This window comes from Mytilus edulis, chromosome 1 (assembly GCF_963676685.1).
Source record: "Mytilus edulis chromosome 1, xbMytEdul2.2, whole genome shotgun sequence".
Classification (NCBI taxonomy): domain Eukaryota; kingdom Metazoa; phylum Mollusca; class Bivalvia; order Mytilida; family Mytilidae; genus Mytilus; species Mytilus edulis.
This window is the reverse complement of record NC_092344.1, coordinates 56,076,110-56,100,359: the sequence shown is the minus strand read 5'-3', so window position 1 is coordinate 56,100,359 and position 24,250 is coordinate 56,076,110. Positions and strand designations below refer to the sequence as shown.

The 24,250-nt window shown below is 31.9% G+C and overlaps 3 protein-coding genes across 3 annotated transcripts in view; 1 reads left to right on the top strand and 2 right to left on the bottom strand.

Moving 5' to 3' along the window:
• The window catches only part of LOC139485354 (GATOR1 complex protein NPRL2-like), a 63,277-nt gene extending 53,751 nt beyond the window's left edge, over nucleotides 1–9,526 (top strand). The window contains exon 11 of the mRNA XM_071269785.1: nucleotides 9,315–9,526. Coding sequence (XP_071125886.1) covers nucleotides 9,315–9,382 — 68 coding nt within the window. The 3' untranslated portion in view covers nucleotides 9,383–9,526. The remainder of the gene's footprint in view (nucleotides 1–9,314) is intronic.
• A 2,708-nt stretch (nucleotides 9,527–12,234) lies between these two features.
• On the bottom strand, nucleotides 12,235–18,041 carry LOC139485323 (E3 ubiquitin-protein ligase TRIM71-like). The gene is made up of 2 exons (XM_071269746.1): nucleotides 17,884–18,041; nucleotides 12,235–15,198 (listed from the first exon to the last, which is right to left on the bottom strand). Exon 2 carries the CDS (start codon nucleotides 15,178–15,180, stop codon nucleotides 13,465–13,467), a length of 1,716 nt encoding a protein of 571 aa, XP_071125847.1. The 5' UTR covers nucleotides 15,181–15,198; nucleotides 17,884–18,041; the 3' UTR covers nucleotides 12,235–13,464.
• A 3,413-nt stretch (nucleotides 18,042–21,454) lies between these two features.
• On the bottom strand, nucleotides 21,455–23,271 carry LOC139485335 (uncharacterized). The gene has a single exon (XM_071269754.1). The coding sequence runs from the start codon at nucleotides 23,257–23,259 to the stop codon at nucleotides 21,553–21,555; it is 1,707 nt and encodes a 568-aa protein (XP_071125855.1). The 5' UTR covers nucleotides 23,260–23,271; the 3' UTR covers nucleotides 21,455–21,552.
• Nucleotides 23,272–24,250: the final 979 nt, after the last annotated feature.

Here is a 24,250-nt window from a genome sequence, read left to right as displayed (position 1 = left end):
ATTATAATTCCCCGAGGGTATCACCAGCCCAGTAGTCAGCACTTCTGTGTTGACTTGAGTTATCATTGATATGTTCATAGTTATATATTAACTGTAAACAAAACTTTTAATATTTGAAATACTACGGCTTTTCTACCTCAGGAATAGATAACATTAGCTGTATCTGGCAAAACTTTTAGGAATTTATGGTCCACAATACTCTTCAACTTCGTACTTTATTTGGCCGTTTTTATTTTTTTTTTATTCGAGCGTCACTGATGAGTCTTTTCTTGTCGAAACGCGCGTCTAGTGTAAATATAAAATTTCCCGAGGGTATCACACGACCAGTAGTCAGCACTTCTGTGTTGACTTGAGTTCGTTCTCATTGATATGTTTATAATTATAAATTAACTGTTAACAAAACTTTGAAATACTACGGCTTTTCTACCCCAGGAATAGATTACCTCAGCTGTATCTGGCAAAACTTTTAGGAATTTGTGGTCCTAAATGCTCTTCAACTTCGTATTTTATTTGGCCCTTTTAACATTTTTTTATTCGAGCGTCACCGACGAGTCTTTTCTAGACGAAACGCACGTCTAGTGTAAATATAAAATTTCAATCCTGGTATCAATGGTTAGTTTATTTACAACTGGGTCAATACCACTGCTGGTGGATTTTTAATTCCCCAAGGGTATCATCAGCCCAGTAGTCAAAACTTCTGTGTTGACTTTAGTTCTCATTGATATATTCATAATCAAAAATAAAATGTTGACAAAACTTTTTGAAATACTAATTTCTACCTCAGGAATAGATTACCTTAGCTGTATTTGGCAAAACTTTAAGGATTTTTTTGTCCTCAATACTCTTCAACTACGTACTTAATATGATCTTTTTTACATTTTTGATTCAAGAGTCACTGATTTATTTGTTTCTGGATATCAGGAAAGGGGGAGGTTTTTTGGTTTAAGGGTCAAAAGGTCAATTCCCAAAGTCACAGTTACTAAAATAGACAGAAAAAAAATTGTGGATGGTATCTTGAGTGTCCCTTTGTTTGATTGGAATTTAACCGTTTCAGATAATATATAGAGAAGGGAAAACACATTTTTAGTGTGAATAGATGAAATGTAAAATCACAAAAATACTATACTCCGAGGAATATTCACAAAGGAAAGTCTACATCCTACATTAATTTGTGAAATTCATTACGATAGATAATTAAGCTGATATGTAAAAAAAACCATTCAATCTACGTGTGTTACAACGCTAGACTAAAACGGACGAGGAAAGGTAACAACCTGCTACTTTAAGCTTTATGCTATTGAAGAGCCTAGGTGGTCGGGGGGGGGGGGGGGGTCTAGCGCGTCGGGTACAGTATAAGGTTTTAGTGCCACGATTTTTAAGTAGCATGACTTCGAATTCCGGCCAGGGAAGAACAAAAAAAAATGCTACCGCAAATTTACAGATCTTACATTACATTATTGGGCCGTTATTTAAACGAATTATGTATACATAATGCGTTTTCAGCCTTGCATTGCCATCATTGGAGATCCGATTGATAAAATCTGTTGTAGTGTTGTCATTGGTTCAGACGTAGCTAGCTTTCAGTAAAAAATGCTTCTTATATACGAACATATTTTTTAAAGTCCTTTTTTATGCAGTTATAAGTGCTATTTAATTTCTAAGACAGAATTAATTATACATATTGATGCATTTTAAATTTAATATTGGGTTAAAAATACATCTTGACAACATGTAGTTTGGCATCTTTTTTTTCTTCATCCCCAGAATAACATCCCACCAAAAATTGTGCCACGGTATCAATATCTAATGACAATGGAAATGTAATCCCCTCAATCTCCATACCTTTACATGTCAGTATATCTCCCTCCTCAGATAAGACATGTAATGCATGGTTGATAAAATCAGTCACTATAACGTAACCCAATGATGTTGTTGCTATAGCTTTAGGATTAAATAGGCCATCCCCTTGAATAACCCGAGGACGTCCATGATAGGTCCATTTAACCTGGCCCTCCTTGTCCAGAACCACCACCCTACCATCCAAATCAGTTTTGTTATCTATAACCAGAATGTCATTTTTACGGTTAGATGTAATTCTAACCGGGAGAGTAAATAATCTCTGTTTATGTTTATCATATTCATATGATTGTTTTTGTTTCCGATCCATACCAAAGATTACAATTTTCCTGCAGCTTTTGTCTGATATGTTGTAAGTTTTACCCCGCTCCCTTACACCCAGTATAATATCATTGTGTTTAGTGACATGTATACCACGTGGATACAGTTGTGATACAGACAGGAATGGTTTGAAGTCTCCTGTCTTTGCTGTTAACAGATTGACATAAGTACTGTCACACATAGACAGAAGAATATCATTATTTTCTGTAAGTGACATGTCATAAATTTTAACTAAAACCTCTTTAACAGTTGTGATTTTGTCACCAATGTTAATTTTACGAAGAGTAGGTATCTCACTGTTACAAATCCAAGATGCCTTGTCACCCTGTATTGATATTCTTTCTACCATGTTCAAATCTGTTGTATAACTCTTGATAACATCTAAGTATATACGTGGCAATCCCTTAATAGGTAGTTTAGTCATATGAAGTGATCCAAAGAAGTTGCTAATGATCTTTTTACTATCATTTGTAGGAGTAAACGTTTTCGTTTCCTCTGGGAATGCCTTGAAAGATACATTTGAAATTTCTTTTTCACTGAATTCTGAATAAGCGCTGAACACTTTCGCTGCTTGTTTTGATTCTAATACTTCTTGTATATTCCTCTGCTTATTGAGTAAAGTTTCCTTCACTTCTGCAGTATGCTTCTCTTTTTCTATGATAGATTTTTCTATCCTTTGTCTTTCATTCCTCAGTTGTTTTCTTAGTGCCCGAGCATATTTACCTACTTCATCTTTTATCAACTGTTCTTGTTGACGAGTTTTCATTAGAGATTCATCAGAAAATTGCTCATATTTTGCTTTAAAATTCTTCTATTACACAAAGCAAGATTTTTTCAGAAATTATGGAACTTAATTCTTTTAGCTTTTCTCTTTGTCCATTGCACTCTGTATCAATTGAATCTAGCTCATGTTTATTATGGGAAGCAGTTATACACTCTGGACACACTAAGTTGTTACATGTTCTGCAAAACATGCAATTCAACTTCCTCTTATGAATCTGACAAGGAATATTGTCGGTTAAGTAGTTATCAAAGGTACCAGGATTATAATTTAATACGCCAGACGCGCGTTTCGTCTACATAAGACTCATCAGTGACGCTCATATCAAAATATTTATAAAGCCAAACAAGTACGAAGTTGAAGAGCATTGAGGATCCAAAATTCCAAAAAGTTGTGCCGAATACGGCTAAGGTAATCTATTCCTGGGATAAGAAAATCCTTAGGTTTTACAAATATTTAAAGTTTTATATTCAGGAAATTTATAAAAATGACCACACAATTGATATTCATGTCAACACCGAAGTGCTGACTACTGGGCTGGTGATACCCTCGGGGACGAAACGTCCACCAGCAGTGGCATCGACCCAGTGGTGTAAATAGTTATCAAAGGTACCAGGATTATAATTTAATACGCCAGACGCGCGTTTCGTCTACATAAGACTCATCTGTGACGCTCATATCAAAATATTTATAAAGCCAAACAAGTACGAAGTTGAAGAGCATTGAGGATCCAAAATTCCAAATACGGCTAAGGTAATCTATTCCTGGGATAAGAAAATCCTTAGGTTTTACAAATATTTAAAGTTTTATATTCAGGAAATTTATAAAAATGACCACATAATTGATATTCATGTCAACACCGTTTAAGATGTGTTCCATGTCTAGGTTAGCCTCTGAACTTTTCACATCAACAATGTCATGTGTGATCGAAGTTTGAACTTTTAAATGAATTTTCTTACATTTATCGCACATAAGTGTATTACATTGTACACATTTCCATTTCATTTTTGTGTCAGTTTCACACAATTCGCATGTTTTAGGTACCTGAGCTCGCCTTATGGATAGTGAAAATGCCATCTTGATTATGAATAGCCACTACAAAATTTATAAAAGAAGGTTTTATTTTGATTTGATTCTGTATACCTATTCCATTAATATTGCATTATTAGAATGCAGACAAATGTAGACAAAACAGTGTTGCTTGAATTTTATGTCAGCGGTTTGGGATTTCTGAGATAGATTGTAGGCCATTAGATATATAAATCAATGTGTCAACTTTCCTGACATTGGTATGAAACTCTCAATGGTTGTTATATAAGTCTCACAACTTCCCTTCTTTCACCCGGTATCAGTTATATTGATAAATAGAAATTCGACACATTAATGTTTAAATATTGTTTATTCACACAGACAAAATATATTTAATTTTTTAAATGGGTTGATTTGTTAAGGTAAACATTATAAAATTTATTTAAACAGAAATTATTTTTGAAGAAAACTTATTATGTGTTCATATAAAAATATTTTTTTTGTAATAAAATTGTAAATAGTGTTCAATCCTCCTTACCTATTTCTTGACACAATTCTCCTCAGTTGTTTGTTAGTAACAAGTTTTCATTTTCCTTAGATTTCAGACAATCAGGAAGTTAATAAGAACTTGTCTATACTTGATTCAGATTTATAGCAGCATAAATCCTACCTACTCATACAAATACAAATACACTTTTAGTTTTAGTATTTATTGATATTAATTGTACCTCTTGATTTGAAAATTTATCATATGTCATTTGTTTGCCTTATATGTTATACCTGTTCAGTTCAGTTAAAAAGAATATGTTCAGCAATATATAAACCAGTACTTTATTTAAGAATTTTTAAATTTTTTTTTGCAATAGGGTTGTGAAATGTTGAAATTCATACATTTTCAGTATGACGTGCTGTTATATTTATATGCTTCAACTATGACATTACATGTTATATTGACTGACTTTAAAAACGCAACACTCATTGCGTTGTTTTTGTTTTTTTGTTTTTTTTTTTTAACAAAACTATGTTTGATTCTCATACAGCTACCATTCATGCTTACCATACTTCTATCTGTTTAGAAAAAAAAAATCAACATCTGACTAACCTATTATTCTAATTTACCTGTATTCATTGAATATTGAAGTCGCACAAATTTCTCATAGAAAATCTGGATAAAAAAAAATCATTTATAAATCATAATTGGTTTTTTTTCGGTTTTTCTTCTTCGTGCAACAATTTTTTTAATCCATATCCACACTCAAATCAGTTAAAAAAAAATCTTGCATCTCCATATTGCTAAGACTGAGCAATAAAAAACTGAACTAGCCCATAAGAATATTGCAGACAGGAAAACGTGAACTTGCTGTAACCAGATTTCAGAAGATTATCTTACTGTCCTTCTAACAATGTAACGGGATTTAATGATGATAATAAATGAGCAGATCAACATATACTGACAACGCCACGTCAATAGAATTTGATTACACAACGTAATTTGCGATACATGTTTACGGCACAACATCAACTGCTAATCAAATTGCCGAATGCAATGGCAGACAGATTCATATCATAAATGTTTCCCACAAACTGAAATGCCAAAGAATCGACTGCAGACAACATTTAAAACCCTTAAGTTTCAACTGCATTATTGCCAAAACTCACTGTAATGAATCAGACAAAGGCAAAATCAAAAGGTGTAAAAACCCAAAACATACAAAATTGGTTGACCTTTCTGACTATCATTTTGGCATTGGTTACAGGCAATCATTTCTTTGGACGTTGACACATCCATTGGTACGGAAAAAACTCAGGGTTTCAAAAATTCAATTCGGGTATCTATGATGAGTTTATTATTCAGTGCATATCACATAATTTGAACATGAAAAATGACGTAATAAATTCATTTTTCGAACTGCAATTTTTTTTAAAGTTAAACATAAATCATTTCTCCTTTTATATATAAAAAACAAGAACGACTAATATGGCAGTAGATATAGACACCAAACAGTTTTAATTTAACATTTTTTTTCAAAATACATGTATACCAATTGAATATTAAAGTCCATACATCATGCGTCATTATATAATCATCTCAACTGTTCATACTACTTTCTACAAAAAGAATACAAAGAATTAGGATTTATACAAATCATCATCATCATCATCATCATCATCATCATCGTCATCATCATCATCATCATCATCATCGTCATCATCATCATCATCATCATCATCATCATCGTCATCATCATCATCATCATCGTCATCATCATCATCATCGTCATCGTCATCGTCATCATCATCGTCATCATCGTCATCATCATCATCATCGTCGTCATCATCATCATCATCACCATCACCGTCACCATCACCATCACCACCACCATCATCATCACCATCACCATCATCATCATCATCATCATCATCATCATCATCATCATCATCATCATCATCATCATCATCATCATCATCATCATCATCATCATCATCATCATCATCATCATCATCATCATCATCATCATCATCATCATCATCATCATCATCATCATCATCATCATCATCATCATCATCATCATCATCATCATCATCATCATCATCATCATCATCATCATCATCATCATCATCATCATCATCATCATCATCATCATCATCATCATCATCATCATCATCATCATCATCATCATCATCATCATCATCATCATCATCATCATCATCATCATCATCATCATCATCATCATCATCATCATCATCATCATCATCATCATCATCATCATCATCATCATCATCATCATCATCATCATCATCATCATCATCATCATCATCATCATCATCATCATCATCATCATCATCATCATCATCATCATCATCATCATCATCATCCCAGTTTCAGCTATTTAACTATTGTACAATTTTGTGGCAGTCAGTTTTTAATGGTGGAGGAACCACAGTGCCCAGAGAGAACCACTACCTCCGGTAGGATAAACAGCAAACCTTATCATTTAAGATTGAAGCTGAGCGCACCTGCCACTTGTGGGATTTAAACTAGTAAACTGAATAGTGGCAGGCTTGTGAAACAGTAGTTTGACTACTTGGACTGTTCTGAACCCCTTTATAAAAGTGTAACTACTTACACCAAAATGCCATTAAATGTAATTAAGTATCTTGCATTTATCATGCTTTTCAATAACATAAGATAAAACTGCTGGTACCCAATTTTTTAATTGTGAATTAAATCATTTTGTAATAGCAATAATACGTTGCGTGCATGAGACACACCTGATAAGCCTTTCATCCTATATTTGAAGCCCAGGTGGTCGAGTGGTCTAGCGCACCGGATACAGTGCAGACCATTTGGTGTCACGATAACTCAGTAGCATGAGTTCGAATCCCGGCGAGGGAAGAACAAATACTTTGCGAAAGCAAATTTACAGATCTAACATTTTTGGGTTGATGTTTAGTCGAGTTGTAAAGATATTTATATATGTATAATGACTGAATAAATAGCCAACGATTAATCTTACTTATATATATATATATATATAAAGCTATTCAGTCCATTGGTCCTTATGCATTTCTATCTGTATAACCCGCAGTTAACTCCCACAGGAGACATACAAAAATGAAAGGTTCAACTATCATGTCATGATAATGATCAACTATTTTAATATCTACACTAAATATGCTTGTTTGAGATAAGTATTTTGTTGTCATTTTAAACATTTTTATTATTCCATTATAACATTAGAGACTGTCAGGAAAACATTGTAATTGATAATAAAATAAATAATTGTACTGTTTTTCTTTATAGACATAATCAAGTTATTTAAAGAATAACTAATTAAAGAATTCAAATAGAGAAAAATATTCAACGCGTGACCGAACAACACATTAATTCACGAATGCGCGTAGCGCATGAGTTAATTGTCAGTGTTGTTCGGTCACGAGTTGAATATTTTTCGATATTTGAATTCTTTAATTAGTTATTCTTTTTATTACATTGGCAAATGGCTTTTTTAAAAGAAATTAATGTAAAACATGTAAGGAACTATATTTTTTTTCTACTCATTCACAATTTGTTTTGATCCGCCGTTATCGACGTCTTGGCAACGCCTATTGTTGTGTGACGTCAGAGAGTGAAATAACCACGTTTATTTCACATGTGAAATTATCGGTTTTTATTTAACTGGGAAATCAATGTAATTCATTGAAACCAATGTAATAATAAGGTTATTCCAATTTTCCAGGTAAATATTATTTCTCAAACTTTTCTTATAGCATTAAAGGGAGGCAATAATCTTTTTTCTCTCAAGGATTTGTGAAATTATTTATAACAAAGCTTTACAAATGTAAAGACAAGCAAGACAATTTTAACAAATATCATATAGTACAAATGTTTTGATTATTAAACAATTACATGTTTTGCCTAAATGAGTCATCATGATAATGAAATTTGCTTTAAAATACTATTAAATGAACTTTATGAATTTGACATGCAGATGATTTAATAATGGTTTGACCTGAAATAGTAAAATATAAAGTGTATGGGAGATAACTCTTTACAGCCTTTTTACACAAAAGAATATAGAATTCAAGGAATAAAAATGCCTCAAATAAGCCTAACAGGTACTTATTCCTCCTTTGCCTCCATCTGTGATTGATTAATTTTTAAGCTTGCTTGTCAAAACCTTATGCAACATATCAATGACAACAAATGAATTTCATGTTCTATTAACTGTATTGATCTTGTCCTTTTAAAACAATGTGAAATATTGGGCATGGGTTGAAGAGGAACAAACCATTTTATGCTCTAAGGAGGAAAAGGAAGTTACTGTACACAGTGGCGGATCCAGAAATTTTCATAAGTGGGGGCCCACTGACTGACCTAAGAGGGGGGCCGTTCCAGTCACGCTTCAGTGATTCCCTATATAAGCAACCAATTTGTTTCCCAAAAAGGGGGGGCCAAGCCCCCTTGGCCGCCCTTAATCCGCCTCTGGTACATACAATTATCCACAGAACATTACGCAAAAAAAAATTTATCAGCAGGAATTGCCCTTAAACTCTACTATGCATTGGGTAAACAAAATTGCTTTGAAAGGGCAAGCATTTTTGATTGATGTGTGTACAGGCTATATTTCTATTGATTAACTCTTCACAATAGTGGTGGTACCCATTTATAATAGATACAAGTTTTAGTTAACAAATAGTTTTCGTTATCTGTTCTGTGGTTGTAATATATCAGTTAGAGTTATTTTGAAATATTTAAACAATAGGAGACATTAGCCATTGAGTTTATTACATTATTAGCTAATATTTGTATATCTAATTTCAGGATTAAGTCACCAGGATCTGGAAGAAAAGATAGAGACTGATCCAAGCATAGTTATATCATGGAAGTAGACATAACACGATCTCATTACTAACTGCCAAAAGTGAACACAGTGACGCCGAACTCATTTTACTGAGAATGTCCCAATCATTGCTTCCCTTTAGAAGATAGTACACAAATGAAGCAAAACTAAATGGCACTGTGATGTGACCAAAGACAACAGAAGATCTAAAGAAGATAGCAAACAATGGAGCTAATGTGGAGAGACCTATAGTGATGCATTACATTGTTTATTCTGCAAAGTTGTGTATGAAATGACATTTTATGTGTATTTTATGAGATTTTACACAGATAACAATTGGATGGTTAACTTGCTGACTAACTTCTTAGTAAGCTGACTGACAAGGGTAAAAAAAAAATTTAATATTTGGCCCGGTTGTCAAATTGGTCCAAATTGAGGTCTAAAGGGTCTAAAGTTGAACATTATTTGATTTCATAAAAAATTGAATTCTACGGGTTCTATGATATGCTGAATCTAACCATGTATTTATATTTTGGATATTGGACCATAATAGGTAAATGTCCAATTTAAAAGTTTTAAGTTTTTAAGTTTAAGTTCTTAGACCACATTCATTCTGTTTCAGAAACCTATGTTGTGTCAACTATTTAATCACAATCCAAATTCAGAGCTGTATCAAGCTTAAATGTTGTGTCCATACTTGCCCCAACTGTTCAGGGTTTGACCTCTGCAGTCGTATAAAGCTGCGCCCTGTGGAGCATCTGGTTGCAATTTTCAAAGCATAAGTTAATATGAACAATTTTCATGAAAAAACGATTCATAAGACAAAGACTGTATATAAAATGATGCTCCAAATTTTTTGTCATTTTTCAACTGGTTTTTGGACCCCAAAATTTTAAAACACATGTACAAATGTTTGGATCAATTATGACACTTATCCCACTCCTTCTTTATACTTGTTTAAATATATCATGGTAAGTGGTTATAAGAAAAATCTAGCTCTATCAATTGTTCAAATCAGAAGTTGATAATCAATTTATTGTTATACAATTACCATATTATTACAAATTGTAATTCAGATTTTTTTAATCACTGATGTAAATAAATAGTGAAAATAGTGGAAACAAATGACAATAAATATTTATTTTCATCAGTTTATATGTTTTAGTTTACTTAGCATTTAAAATTGTCTTTCAAATGACATTCTTGATGAATGTTAAATAAAATGTATTTGAAACCTCTGCACAGAAATCTAATAGTGTTGTCATTTAGTGGTCCCTAATTGGAACAATTGATTTTAGGTAGCAGGTCATGCTTTCATTGTGAGGTTATTTACCAGATAGAGGGGATTGTCTGTATCCCTGCTCTATTAAATTTCATCAAGCATCTCCATAATCGTCTTTATGCATGATAAACTTAAGATATTTGTTTCGTTATGTACTTAATCACAATTCTTTAATGACAGCAATACTGATTATCAATTAAAATATATTGCTATGAATTAATACCTTATAATTGATAGCCAATTTGCACCAATTAACATGAAGGAAAATGAGACTTTTTTTTCTTTCATCAATACACTGGTGAAGAAAGTAATTGGTTGCCATGTTCATATGGAAAACCCAAAATATGCCAGAAATGCATACATAAATATCTCACCTGTTCTTTGTCATCGACATCAGTAAAACAGAAAAACATAAATTTGAACCAGTGGTGAAGAAATAAGCTTAATTTTTGAAGTAGGTAGAGGTAGGAGAAATTTTAGATAAACTGGTCCAAAGGGCCAATTTTACTTTTCTCATCACTTGGCAACTGTAGTCCTTCTCTTCTAAAACTACTGGGCTAAATCATTTGAATATGGTTAAAATGCAAGTTTTGTCTTATATCTTGAAAACCGCTATAAATATTGAAAATCTGACAGGATTAAAAAATGTATAAAACATTGAGATTAAGCTAATGTCTGTTAATATCAGAACTTTCAGAAGACTTATAAGAGTGTTTGCCCTTAAAATGTTATTTCAGTTTTGCATATTTTGGAATAATGATTATTAAGACACGATCGACAAAATTACAACATGAGATTATCACAATGTTGCATAAAGAATACACTGCAATGCACTTTACCACCGAAAAGGAGAAATTGGATCATCTTGGGAGTAAAAAAATAGGTTTTATATTTTAAGCTAAGAAATTACCTCATGGACCCCATTTTTTTTTCTTTTCAAATCGACTATGTCTGCTCCATGAAGAATGTTATATTTTCAAGAAAAAAATCAGAAATGAAAATTTTTATATGCATTTGTATTAACAAGAAAATTCTCTTAAGTTTTTTTTATTAAAGTAACGGATAATTACATGACTTCACAAAAATTCAACTTTCTTTTTTGGGCATTCTTCCTTGGAAGGAGTTTTATTCTCCTTTAAAAAAGATTTGCGAGCATATAGTAATATCTTTAATTGCGTCTTTCTTTCCATGTGTTTGAAACAAATTGTTTCTGCAGTATCCTAACTTAAGAATCTTTTGATCATTGTGCTCGTTTTAGATGACATTTATACAAGTTGTAGGTTGCACTTGGTAAATACAGATGTTTCTCAAACCACGCCTCTTTTGAGGAGATATATGATATTCATAGAAAATTAATTTTGTTGACGCACTGGTTCCAGTTATGATCTTTGTATTTCATCTCGTAGAGATATAACTTGGGAACGTTACCAGTAAATTTGCATATGCATACCAGTCATATTGAAATCTGTGGGAGTCCTAAAGTCATGGCAAGGGTAGTACACAATTTGAGTGTATGTTTAAACTCTTGATAAACTTACAAAAGGGAAGATTATTCACATTCATCCTCATAAAAAACAATTACATTAAATTATATATACATGTATATAATATACTTAGAATTCCTTTACCATGTATTAGTTCTTTTTTTTACCAGACCCGATAAGGTATATGCATGCATAAACACAAAACAAAAGTACAAAAGTCAAAGATAGAAAATAATTAAAGGTTTTTAATTAATCTCATGTTGATTAAAAAATAAACTACATGCACCTGATGAATGACATAAATGCCTATATCATTGTATTATAACTGAGAGAACCATACTCCAACCATAACCGTCAAATGAATTACTATTATTGCCTTTTCCTTCATAACTTTACATGTCAGTAGATATCCATCCCCATACAGGATGATTAATGAACTCAGCTACTACCACTTGCACACTTCTTTTATCATTTATTTCTTTCCCTATATATAGCTAGCTTTCCTTTTATAATAAATACTCCTGTAATATGAAATTTATTTAAGGTCAATTGGCTAAGTCACTGATTTCAGTAAAATTTTGCATACAACTTTGGCTCGATGAACTACATCATACCACATCTTCTTTTTTTTATATATACAACTGAAAATCGAAAGAATAATGCATTTATCTAATTTATCATTTGAAATATTACTGATTGAATTCTATCAAAATGGATGAAAATTTGTATAGAAAGCACACAGAATCGACTAAAATCCTTCTAAAATTTGTCTTAAAATCATAAAATCTCTAATTCTACTCCATAGATTTTTCTTAAACAACTATATGTTGTTGATACATAAATTTCATTTTTAATGGTGCAAAATAAAGATAGGGTCACTGACTTTGTTTTTACCGTAAACATCATTTACAGTCATGTTCTTTGTGAAAATATCCCACAAATCGTCGAAATAATCGTAATGTCATCGCGTTACAGGCCGTAAAACGTTGATTTTTTACGTTTTGTACTACCAACAAGGTAACAAATTGATTATTAGACAAAAAACGAAGTCGTTAAAACAGAAATTTTAAGTGTCAACAACACCAAATTTTAGAAGACTTTTTGCCGATGTTATGTGCTATCTATACAAATATTCACTCATATTAAAAGAAATAAATCTGAAATAGTTCAGATGATAAAAGAGATGAATGCATTATTTTTTCGATTTTCATTTGTTGTTCAACAAGTCAAGGTTGTATGCAAAATTTTAGAAAAATCTGTGACATAGCCCATTTACTGTTCCTTTACCTTAAAGTACCTTTTTTTGCAGATAACATATATAGTTAAGTGTTTATTAGTTGCATACTTTTTCAAATTGATATTGGATTAAAAATACATTTTCATTACATACAGTTTGGCATCTGTTATTTGTTCATTCCCTGATAAACATCCCACCCATACTTGTGCCTTGGTATCAATATCTAATGACATAGGATATATAATCCCCTCATCCTTCAAAACTTTACATGCCAGTAGATCTCCCTCCCCAGACAAGACATGTAAGGCATGGTTACTAATATCAGTCACTATAACATAACCTACTGATGTTGTTACTATATCTAAAGGGTTGAATGGTTTATCTACCACACTGTTATGAGGATTCCCCTGGTAAGTCCACTTAACTTGCCCCTCCGTGTTGAGAAGCACCACCCTCCCATCCAAATCAGATGTTCTGTCTATAACCAGTATGCCAATGTAAACATTAGATGTAATTCTAGCAGGGAGAGTAAACAATCTCCGTTTATAATTATCAAACTCATATGATTGTTTTTGTTTCCCATCCATCCCAAAGATTATAACTGTCCTACAATTTGTGTTTCTAGGGTTGTAAACATCACCCCTGTCCCTAACGCCTAATATTATCTCATTATGTTTAGTGACATGTATGCCAAGTGGTATCAGTGGTGACACAGAAAGGAACATTTCGATTTCTCCTGTCTTTGTTGTTAATAGATTGACAGCAGTACTGTTACAAAAAGACATAAGAATATCATTATTGTCTGTCAGTGACATGTCATAAATTTCAACTGAAATATCTTTAACAGTTGCGATTTTGTCATTGATGTTTATTTTACGAAGAGTAGGTATATCATTGTTAAAAATCCAAGCTGTCTTGTCATCCTGAATTAACACTCTATCCACCATACTTAAATCTGTTATATAACTCTTGATAACATCTAAATTCATTTGTGGTAATCGACTCGGGAGTTTTGTTTTCTGAAGTGATCCAAATAAGTTTCTAATGTTCATTAAACTTCCTTTTGTAGGAAAGAAATCCGTTGCGTCTTCAGGAAAGGCCTCAAAGGATACATCTGGAATTTCTTTTTTTCTGAATTCTGAAAAAGTATTGAACACTTGCGCAGCTTGATTTGATTCCAATACTTCTTGTATAATGCTTTGCTTATTTAGCAAAGTTTCCTTTACTTCTTCTGTATGCTTCTCTTTTTCTGCAATATATTTTTCTATCCTTTGCTTTTCACTTTCCAGTTCTTCTTTAAGTGCTTTAGCATATTTACTGACTTCATCTTTGGTCAACTGTTCTCGTTGATTGATTTTCTGAACACATTTAGCTGAAAGTTGCTCATTTTTTGCTTTAAAATCCTTTATTTTACTGTCCTCTATTTCACAAAGTGTGAATTTCTCAAAACATGTGGATTCTAGATCTTTCAGTTTTTCTCTTCTCTCATTACACACTGTATCAATTGAATCTAGGTCGTGTATTTTATGAGAAGCAGTTATACAATCTGGACACACTAAGTGGTCACATGTTCTACAAAACATGCAATTCAACTTCCTCTTGTGAATCTGACAGGGAATGTTATCAGTAATAATCGTATGTTCTATTTTTGTTTTAGCTTCTGATCTTTTCACATCAACAATGTCATGTGTGATCGAGGTTTGAACTTTTAAATGAATTTTCTTACATTTGTCGCACATAAGTGTATTGCATTGTACACATTTCCATTTAACGTTTGTGTCAGTTTCACACAACTCACATGGTTTAGGTATCTGTGCTTGTCGTATAGATTGGGAAAATGCCATATTGATTCAAAATAGCCACTACAAAATACATGAAAGATGTTTTATATTGATGTAATTCTGTGTAAACATTTCATTGATATTGATGTTATAAATGGTAAAACCAGTGTATACATACAACTCTGAAGTATGTTATATGGACACATATATATCCTATTATAGAGCTTAAGAGAGAGCAAAGAAAACTAATCAGACAGTTGATAAGTTGTCTTTTATTGACAAAAGTCCCAGTGAAAAAGTCCATCTTTCATTCTGTAAGCATATACTTGGGGTAAGAAAATCCTCATCAAATATAGTAACATGACAGAGCTTGGTCGACTCCCTATTGAAGAGTATATACTCTCACAAACATTGCTATACTTTTCCCGTCTGGAAACCCAAAATGTATGAAAAGAGGCTTCTGAAATGTGTAAAAAACGCACTCAGAAGGAATATATACATGGTATACTTACCTTACTGATATTTTAACAGAATTAGATATTGATCCAGAAATAATAACAACTGTACAAAATACAGGTACAGCATTAAATAACATATTTCAATAATCTATTTGAAAAAAAGATAAAGGACTTAAATGAAAGTAATAAAATTTTCATATACAAAAATATTAAGATTAACTTGAAACAAGAATTTTACCTAAAACATAACCATTCTGACTCCAGAAAACTATTAACAGAATTCAGAATTAGCGAACACACTCTTTTAATAGAAAAGGGTAGACATCTTAAGATCCCTAGAGATCAGAGATATTGCAAATTCTGTAATGAGATAGAGGACGAAAAACACTTCTTTCTCAAATGCCCTAAATCTAATTTTTATAGAAACAAATATTTTGACTTCATGAAAATCAATTCTGAGTGGAAAGATACTGCTGAAGATGACATGCTTAAACTTAAAATAATACTGAACCCCACATCTCACAGTCAAATTAAAACTACAGTTTCCTTTATAAGACAGTCATTAGAACTGAGGACGGGAGACCCAAACAATAATTTGAACTGATACATTTTGTATTTCAATATTGTATTGTTTATTTTTGTATATATGTTATGTCTGTCACAGATCATGTTTTGGATTTATATGGCAATAAAATTATTTGATTTTAAAATTGTTTGATTTGATATAAAATGCAGACATATGTAGACAAAACAGCGTTGCCTTTACGAATCAAAGTGGTTTATGACTTCAGAGATGGATTGTAGGCTATTAGATATTTAAATCATGTGTCAACTTTACTGACATAGTTAGAAACCTCTCAATGGTTGTTATATAAGTCTCACAATGTGTTAAAGTAAACATAGTAAAAAATAAACTGAAATTCATGTTTGAAGAAATTTACAATAAACTGAATAATTAGTAACCTATTAATTAATTCCATTTATTAAAATGTACACAGTTTGGAATCCCCCACTGCAGTGGTTTGAAAAAAAATATCATACTTGGGTTTAAAATGCCTGGTATAAATGAACAATTTAATTTCTGAAATAATAATTGATGACAACCTGTTTTTATGCCATCTTTGTTTGATTTAACATATGTCAAATTTGGTCTATAATATAATAAAAGACATGATTTTAAGTTTTACAATATATATACATATATAAATTCCAGCACTCTCACAAAATATCATCTCCTCTGCAACAACAAAGAAAAATACTTTGAATTTGGGTAGTAATGATTTATGGCATGTCCCTAAAAATGGATTTTCATTTCGCTCCTGTGAGATGAAAATACATGACCTCTAAGTAACTACAAACATTGAAGTTATAGGATACAATAATGTTAAAAAGTGGTTTTCGCTTGAAAACACCACGTATCTAAAATCAGAAGCAAAACGGACAATATAATAACAATAATCGAACAGCAGTCCAAGATATATCTTATTTTTAAAATATCAGGAAATCTGACCATCAGTTTCAATGTGTGATCTACGTAAGCATTGTTCGGGCAATTGAATTTTTTTTAATAATTAAAAAAACAAAATGATATGGGTAAAATTTGTAAAAAAAACCACAGACCTATTCATATTAGAGTTTAAAAAAAGTGTATCTCTATTATAGATATTAAATGGGTGTGTGAAAAAAACTAACTCTGGTGAAATTGAGGACAAATTTCACGTGTATAGTCCTTGAAAAATCGAAAGACCAGATAGCAATCTCATTATATGTCATTCCATTCAACTGTACCTTTTTATATGAAAATTATACAAATATGGAAGATATAGGGAATTGTTTTACATTTCGTCATGGTGGGGCCTTTTAAGCTTGCTTTAAGATATAGGTTTTGCTTATTGTTGAAGGCCATTCAATGACTTACAGTATCTATCATCTACATCATTTGGTCTCTGTTGAATAGTTGTCTCATTGGCAATCATTCCATATCTTCTCATTTTATTTTAGGAAGAAGCCTATTGGTTTTGGACTCAGTGGTACAAATACTTTGAGTCCTGCATCAGCATTCCTTAGTGAATATCATTTGAAAATATTGTCACCCTTATGCACTGATTATATATGAACATTGTTTTTTATCATTAAGTTTCATACATTAGTACAGGTGATACATGTGTTTCCTATTCTTGTTGTAATGTGACCTTGTGACCTCTGAACCAAAATGTCTGCTGTGTGTTCATATAAGAATTTTGCATCATTATTTTGTAAATCAAAATTATTGCACAGTCGAATAAAAATAGTGTTTTATCCTCCATACCTGTTTCCTTGACAAAAATCTCCTTAGCTGTTTGTTAAAAACATTTCTTTATTTTCTTTCGATGTCAGTCAACCAGGAAATTAAAAAGAACTTGTCTTTACTTGATCCAGGTTAGCAGCTTTTAAAATGAATATAAAGTCCTACATATGCATACAAATTAACCTGTAGTTGTTGTATTTATTGATATAAGTTTTACCTTTAAAAGGGCGTTCAAACATGATTTTGGGCTATGTATAAAAAAAAATTGACATAATGTTTACTCTACATTTACAAATAATAATGTTTGTGTGATATCAATGCTAGTGTTAAAGTTGATTATGAATTTTGAAAGGCCACTCCAAGTTAATCACAAAAATGTGTAAATAATTGTCTCCCTATTTTTTTTTTTTTTTTATAAATAACGTACACTAGGGCCTGTATCTGTCGATTGTTGTATAGTGAAGCTAATAAAATTTTAATTCAAGATGTATATGCAATTCCTATGAAGCATATTAAACCTGTTCAGTTCAGGTACTGAATTTTGTTCAGCAACAAGTAAACTAACATTTTATTTAGTAATTTTATGTTCCTTTTTGTAATTTTAAATGTTGATTGGCACACATATTTAGTATGAAGCACAGATACATTTCTATGCTACAACTATGAAATTATATGTTATATAAGAATTTGTGTATGTTTTCCTATGCATTGTAGTGATGTTGTATTGGGTAGTACATTCTGTCATGCATGTTGAATTTTATTTAGAAATACAATTTGAATTTTTTTTGAATGCTACAATCTTTGTCAAAAAATTCAAGTATGATTTTATTTCTGTTTCAAAAATTAATAAAACAGGAATATTTAGAATTTCAAAAATAAATAAAACTGGAATATTAAAAATTATATTTCGCTATGATCAGTCAGTTTGGTTCATTTTTTATTAAAATAAGCTCAAAAACATCACTGCTATATTATTGCCTTGTCCCATCAATCTTTCAGTTGTTGTATTCTTTCGTCATAACTTTGTTGATGCTATGGCAAGCATTTCTCCTCATTTGTCTTTGTAAATTATTAACCTCTACTGTTTAGTCCATTTTTTATTAATATCCTTTATGCATGACTTGGTACTTGTGTATCCCGCCAATGTGTGGTTGTGCTGTGGGAATTTTTTGTATTCTTGTCTTTCATTTTTGCTTACGTGCTTTTTCTAAATGCCATTTTGTTTTTCTTTGTATTATAGTGGTTAAGACCATAACACAAATGTGTTTGAGCATTTGATTTTGCCATTTGATAAGGGACTTTCCGATTTGAATTTCCTTAGTGTTCAGTATTTTCGTTATTTTACTGTTTACTCACTAAAGAACCTTTTTTCTTTTCTTTACTTTGTGCCTTATTAATGGTTTTTTTTTCTGTTTTTAAAGTCGGGGGGGGGGGGGGGGGGGGTAAAAACTAGTGGTTTCTGAATTTTGTATCAATTCATTTTATATTATTCTACAATTCATTTTTTTTCCCTGACGTAAAGATATTTTGTTTGAAGAAGTAATTGCCAATCCAGAAGGAGTCCATCATAAATTTTCCCATTTAGGTATTTATTTCTGTTATTCTCATACTGATTGAAACTGAAGAGATGCATCAAAAAGTGATAAGTTCATGGCATTTTATAGAAATCTAAGAATGAAAAACATGTTATGGCTGTTAGCCTTACTTACAATGAATTATGATATATTTTAAAAGGCACCTAACTTCTCCTCTGTACAAACAGATATGTTTATGAACGGAATGCCTTATTATATGCATATCATGTTTATTTTTTCGTCGGAAAATGAAGCCCTTTCACAGAAACATAACAGGGATAACATCCTTCAGTTCCTGGGAACTCTAATGCACCAGCTTAATAAATACGAATACTGTAGTATAAGGATGGGTATGTTATATGTCACATATTTCTCAAGTATTATTAATATAATTTCCTATTCTTATGTTTATAAATCTACTAAAAGACCATCATCAGCAACAGTTAACAGTAATATCTAAAAAAAAAATTCCTTCATCAGTATTTGATAGTAACTTCTAAAAATAAATAGACAGCTAGGACTTTGCAACCATTAAAACCCATTTAAATACATCACAAAAGTAGTAAAATAGAAAATGACATCATTGTCAAGGCTAAAATTTAAAAAAAAAATCATCAGCAACATTAAATAGTAATATCTAAAAACAAAATTTCTTCATCAGCAACTTTTTATATTAATATCTAAAAATAACATTTTTTCATCAACATTTAATAGCTAATCAACTCAGGACAATACAATATTTCATTATACATAATTTAAAAGCAGTGTAAGGGAGGTAATTCAAACCATGCTGTGTTTGAAATACCTCCCAAACACTGCTTTTAAATTATGTTTTGTACTTAAGTAATTGTCCATTAACCAGGACACCCTTGTTTCCCCCTTGTTTGTCCCTAATCCAAAACGGTTTGAACAATAACCACCACCCTTCCCACACACCCCAAAGCCAATTCTTACCATACTTTTGTGGTATGGAAACTTGTGATATAATTTCAGAGAGATCAATACACCATTCCACAAGTTATTGTCTGAAAACTAGAAAAATGCTTATTTGGGCCCTTTTTGGCCCCTTATTCCTAAACTGTTTGGACTATTACCTCAAAAATCAATCCCAACCTTTCTTTTGTGATCATATAAATGTTGTGTTTAAATTTCATAGATTTCTATTTTCTTATACTAAAGTTATTGTCCGGAAACCAATTGTTTTCGGACGACGCAGACGACGACGACGTGATACAAATGTACGATCGCAAATGTTTTAGCAGTCGTATAAAAATTTACACTAAGAAATGAACCGTGAAAATGAAATCAAAGTCAAATAAAACCTGCGAACTGACGAACATTATAAGATATTTAAAAACATCAAAAATAGTTGACCTATTGCATAAAGTATTAGACAAAAATCCCCTCACAAACTTAATTTTGACCACAAGACCATGAAAATGAGGTCAAGGTCAGATGACACCTGCCAGCTAGACATGTACATCTAACAATTATTCGATACACCAAATATGGTAGACCTATTGCATTCAGTATAAGAAACATAGAAAAAAACTTAACTATAACTTCTGAACCATGAACACGAGGTCAAGGTCAGATGACACCTGTCAGTTGGACATGTACACCTTACAGTCTTTCCATATACCGAATATACTAGACCTATTGTTTATAGTATCTGAGATATGAACTTGACCATCAAAACTTAACCTTGTTCACTGATCCAAGAAATGAGGTTGAGTTTAAGTGAAAATTATCTGACATGCAAGGTACGCACATACCAAATATAGCTATCATATTACTCATAATAAGAAAGAAATCATCATTACAAACAAACTTAACTTTTTTTCAAGTAGTCACTGAACCATGAAAATGAGGCCAAGGAAAATGGACATGTGACAGACGGAAATTTCGTAAATTAAGGAATCTATTTACAAAGTATGAAGCATCCAGGTTTTCCACCTGCTAAAATATAAAGCGTTTGAGAAGTTAGCTTACGTCACCGTTGCCGCTGCAGCTGGATCATTATCCCTATGTCGAGCTTTCTGCGACAAAAGTCGCAGGCTCGACAAAAATCATGAATTTAAAATGTTTATTTTTTTTAAATTGTGTTTAATTTGGATTAAAAACCCATCTTGACAACATGTAGTCTAGCATCTGATCTCTGTTCGTTCCCTGAATGACATCCCACCCATAGCTGTCCCTTGGAATCAATATCCATCGAAAATTCATTAAATATCCCCTGATCCTTCATAGCATAAAATGTCAGTATATCTCCCTCTACAGACAAGACGTGTAAGGTATTGGTTATAACATCATTCACTAAAACATGTCCTTCCGATGTCGTTAATATATCTATAGGATAAATTAGTTTCTCTCTATTGACCTGAGGATTTCCCTGATATTCCCATCTCACCTGTCCCTCCCTGTCTATAGCAACCACCCTCCAATCCTTAACAGATATTCTATCTATAACAAGTATAACATTGTTAACATTGGTTGTGATTCTAACAGGAATAGTAAAAAGTCTCTGCTTATGTTTATCATATTCATAAGACTGTTTTTGTTTCCCATTCATTCCAAAGATTATAATTTTTCTACAACTTTTGTCTGTTACTTTGAATGGACAGCCCATGTCTTTTACACCTAGTATTATCTCATTGTGTTTTGAGACATGTATACCACATGTTCTCAGTGGCGAAACAGATAGGAAAGGTTTAATCGTTCCTTTCTTAGTTGTTAACAGACAGACGTTAGTACTGTCATGCAACGACAGAAAGATATCATTATTAACTTTCCGTGCCATATCATAAACCTGAACAGAAATATCTTTTATAGTTTTGATTGTTAAATCAGTGTTTATTTTACGTAAACAAGAGGACACACGATTTGAAATCCAAACTGTCTTGTCATCAAGTATCAATACCTTTTCTACGGTGTTCAAATTTGTAGTATAGCTCTTGATCACTTCAAAAGTAATTTGTGGCAATCCCTTTGGTAGATTTGTCTTTTGAAGTGATCCAAATAAGTAGGAGATATTCTTCAAATTATCCTGAGGAATAAAACATTTTGTTTCATCAGAAAGTGTCTCGAAGGGGGCATTAAAATCTTCGCTGGTGCAAAATTCTTTTTGAGCAGTAAAAACTTTTACTGCATGCCTAGATTCCAATACTTCTTGTATATCGCTTTGTTTTTGTAGCAAATTTTCCTTCATTTTTTCACATTGCTTTTCTTTTTCAAGCATCGAATTTTCTATCCTTTGCCTTTCACTTTCAATTTGTGTTCTGAGTTCATTAGCATATTTACTGACTTCAACTTTTATCAGCTGCTCATGTTTGTTAATTTTTTCAACTGATTCAGCAAGAAAATTGTTGTATTTGGTTTTTAAATCCTGGGTTTGTTTTTCTTCTGTTTCAATACGTGCTACCTTTTCAAACAGTCTCGATCTGAGTTGTTTTAGATTTTGCCTTCTTTCATCGCACACTGTGTCAATAGAATCCAGATCATGTGTTTTATGGAAGGCAGTTATACAGTCTGCACAAACGAAGCGGTCACATGTTCTACAAAACATGCAGTTGAACTTCTTGTGGCTCTGGCATGGAATATTGTCGGTGATTATGCAGTGCTCTATGTCTTTCCCACCTACTAAATTAAAGGCATCAACAATATCATGTCTGATTGAAGTTTGATCTTTTAAATGAATGTTCTTACATTTATCACACATAAGTGTATTGCATTGTACACATTTCCATTTAATGTGTATGTCTGTTTCACATAACTCACATGGTTTAGGCACTTGTGCTTGCCCTCTGGTTTGGGGAAAATCCATCTTAATATAATACAACAGCTGAAAATATATAAAAGGATAATGCATTTATTTCAAGTGATTTTGCTGTGATTTTTAAAAAATATATGTGGGTTTTATTGATACATGCTTTACTTAAGCGGAATCAGTGTTAACTTTTCTGGTTTTATTTTGGCTGTCACAAAAAAAAATATGTCCTGTGGTGCACAAATATTTTGCTTGGGAGATCAAAAAACAGGTGAAAAATAACACTTTATAAATTAGAACAAACCAAGTATTGATTAATTTGAATCTTCATTTAAAACACTCTTACCCAGAATTTGTAGACAGAGACACACGGGTAAAATAACTTAAACGGAAAGTTTTTAATTGGAACAACTTAACAGCAAGAAACAATTTCTTATGTTCAAATAATGATATAAAGTTATGATCTTGATATGTAACAGGAGATATAAAAATATGAAAATTGTTTAATGTTCAAACTTTGTCGCATTTAAAAAGTTCAAATGATAACTTCAAACCATGGCTATCTTGATAATCTTTACATAAATATCTTGTCTTTGTTTTATGTATATTGACACAACATGAAAACTTTAGGAATTCGTTCGCTGCCTCAATCAATATCAGCACGCTTTAAAAATATTATCGGTAAGTCTTTTAATGGTAGATATATAAGTATCATTTGATGCCATAACTAGTAAATCAATAATCATGTTTATCACATAAGCAACACGACGGGTGCCACATGTGGAGCAGGATCTGCTTACCCTTCCGGAGCACCTGAGATCTCCCCTAGTTTTTGGTAGGGTTCGTGTTGCTTACTCTTTAGTTTTCTATGTTGTGTTATGTGTACTATTGTTTGTCTGTTTATCTTTTTCACTTTTAGCCATGGCGTTGTCAGTTTATTTTCGATTTAGGAGTTTGACTGTCCCTTAGGTATCTTTCGTCCCTCTTTTATCCATTATCTAGTATCACAAGTGTCAATTGTAATTTCTATTCCATCATTTTCTACATA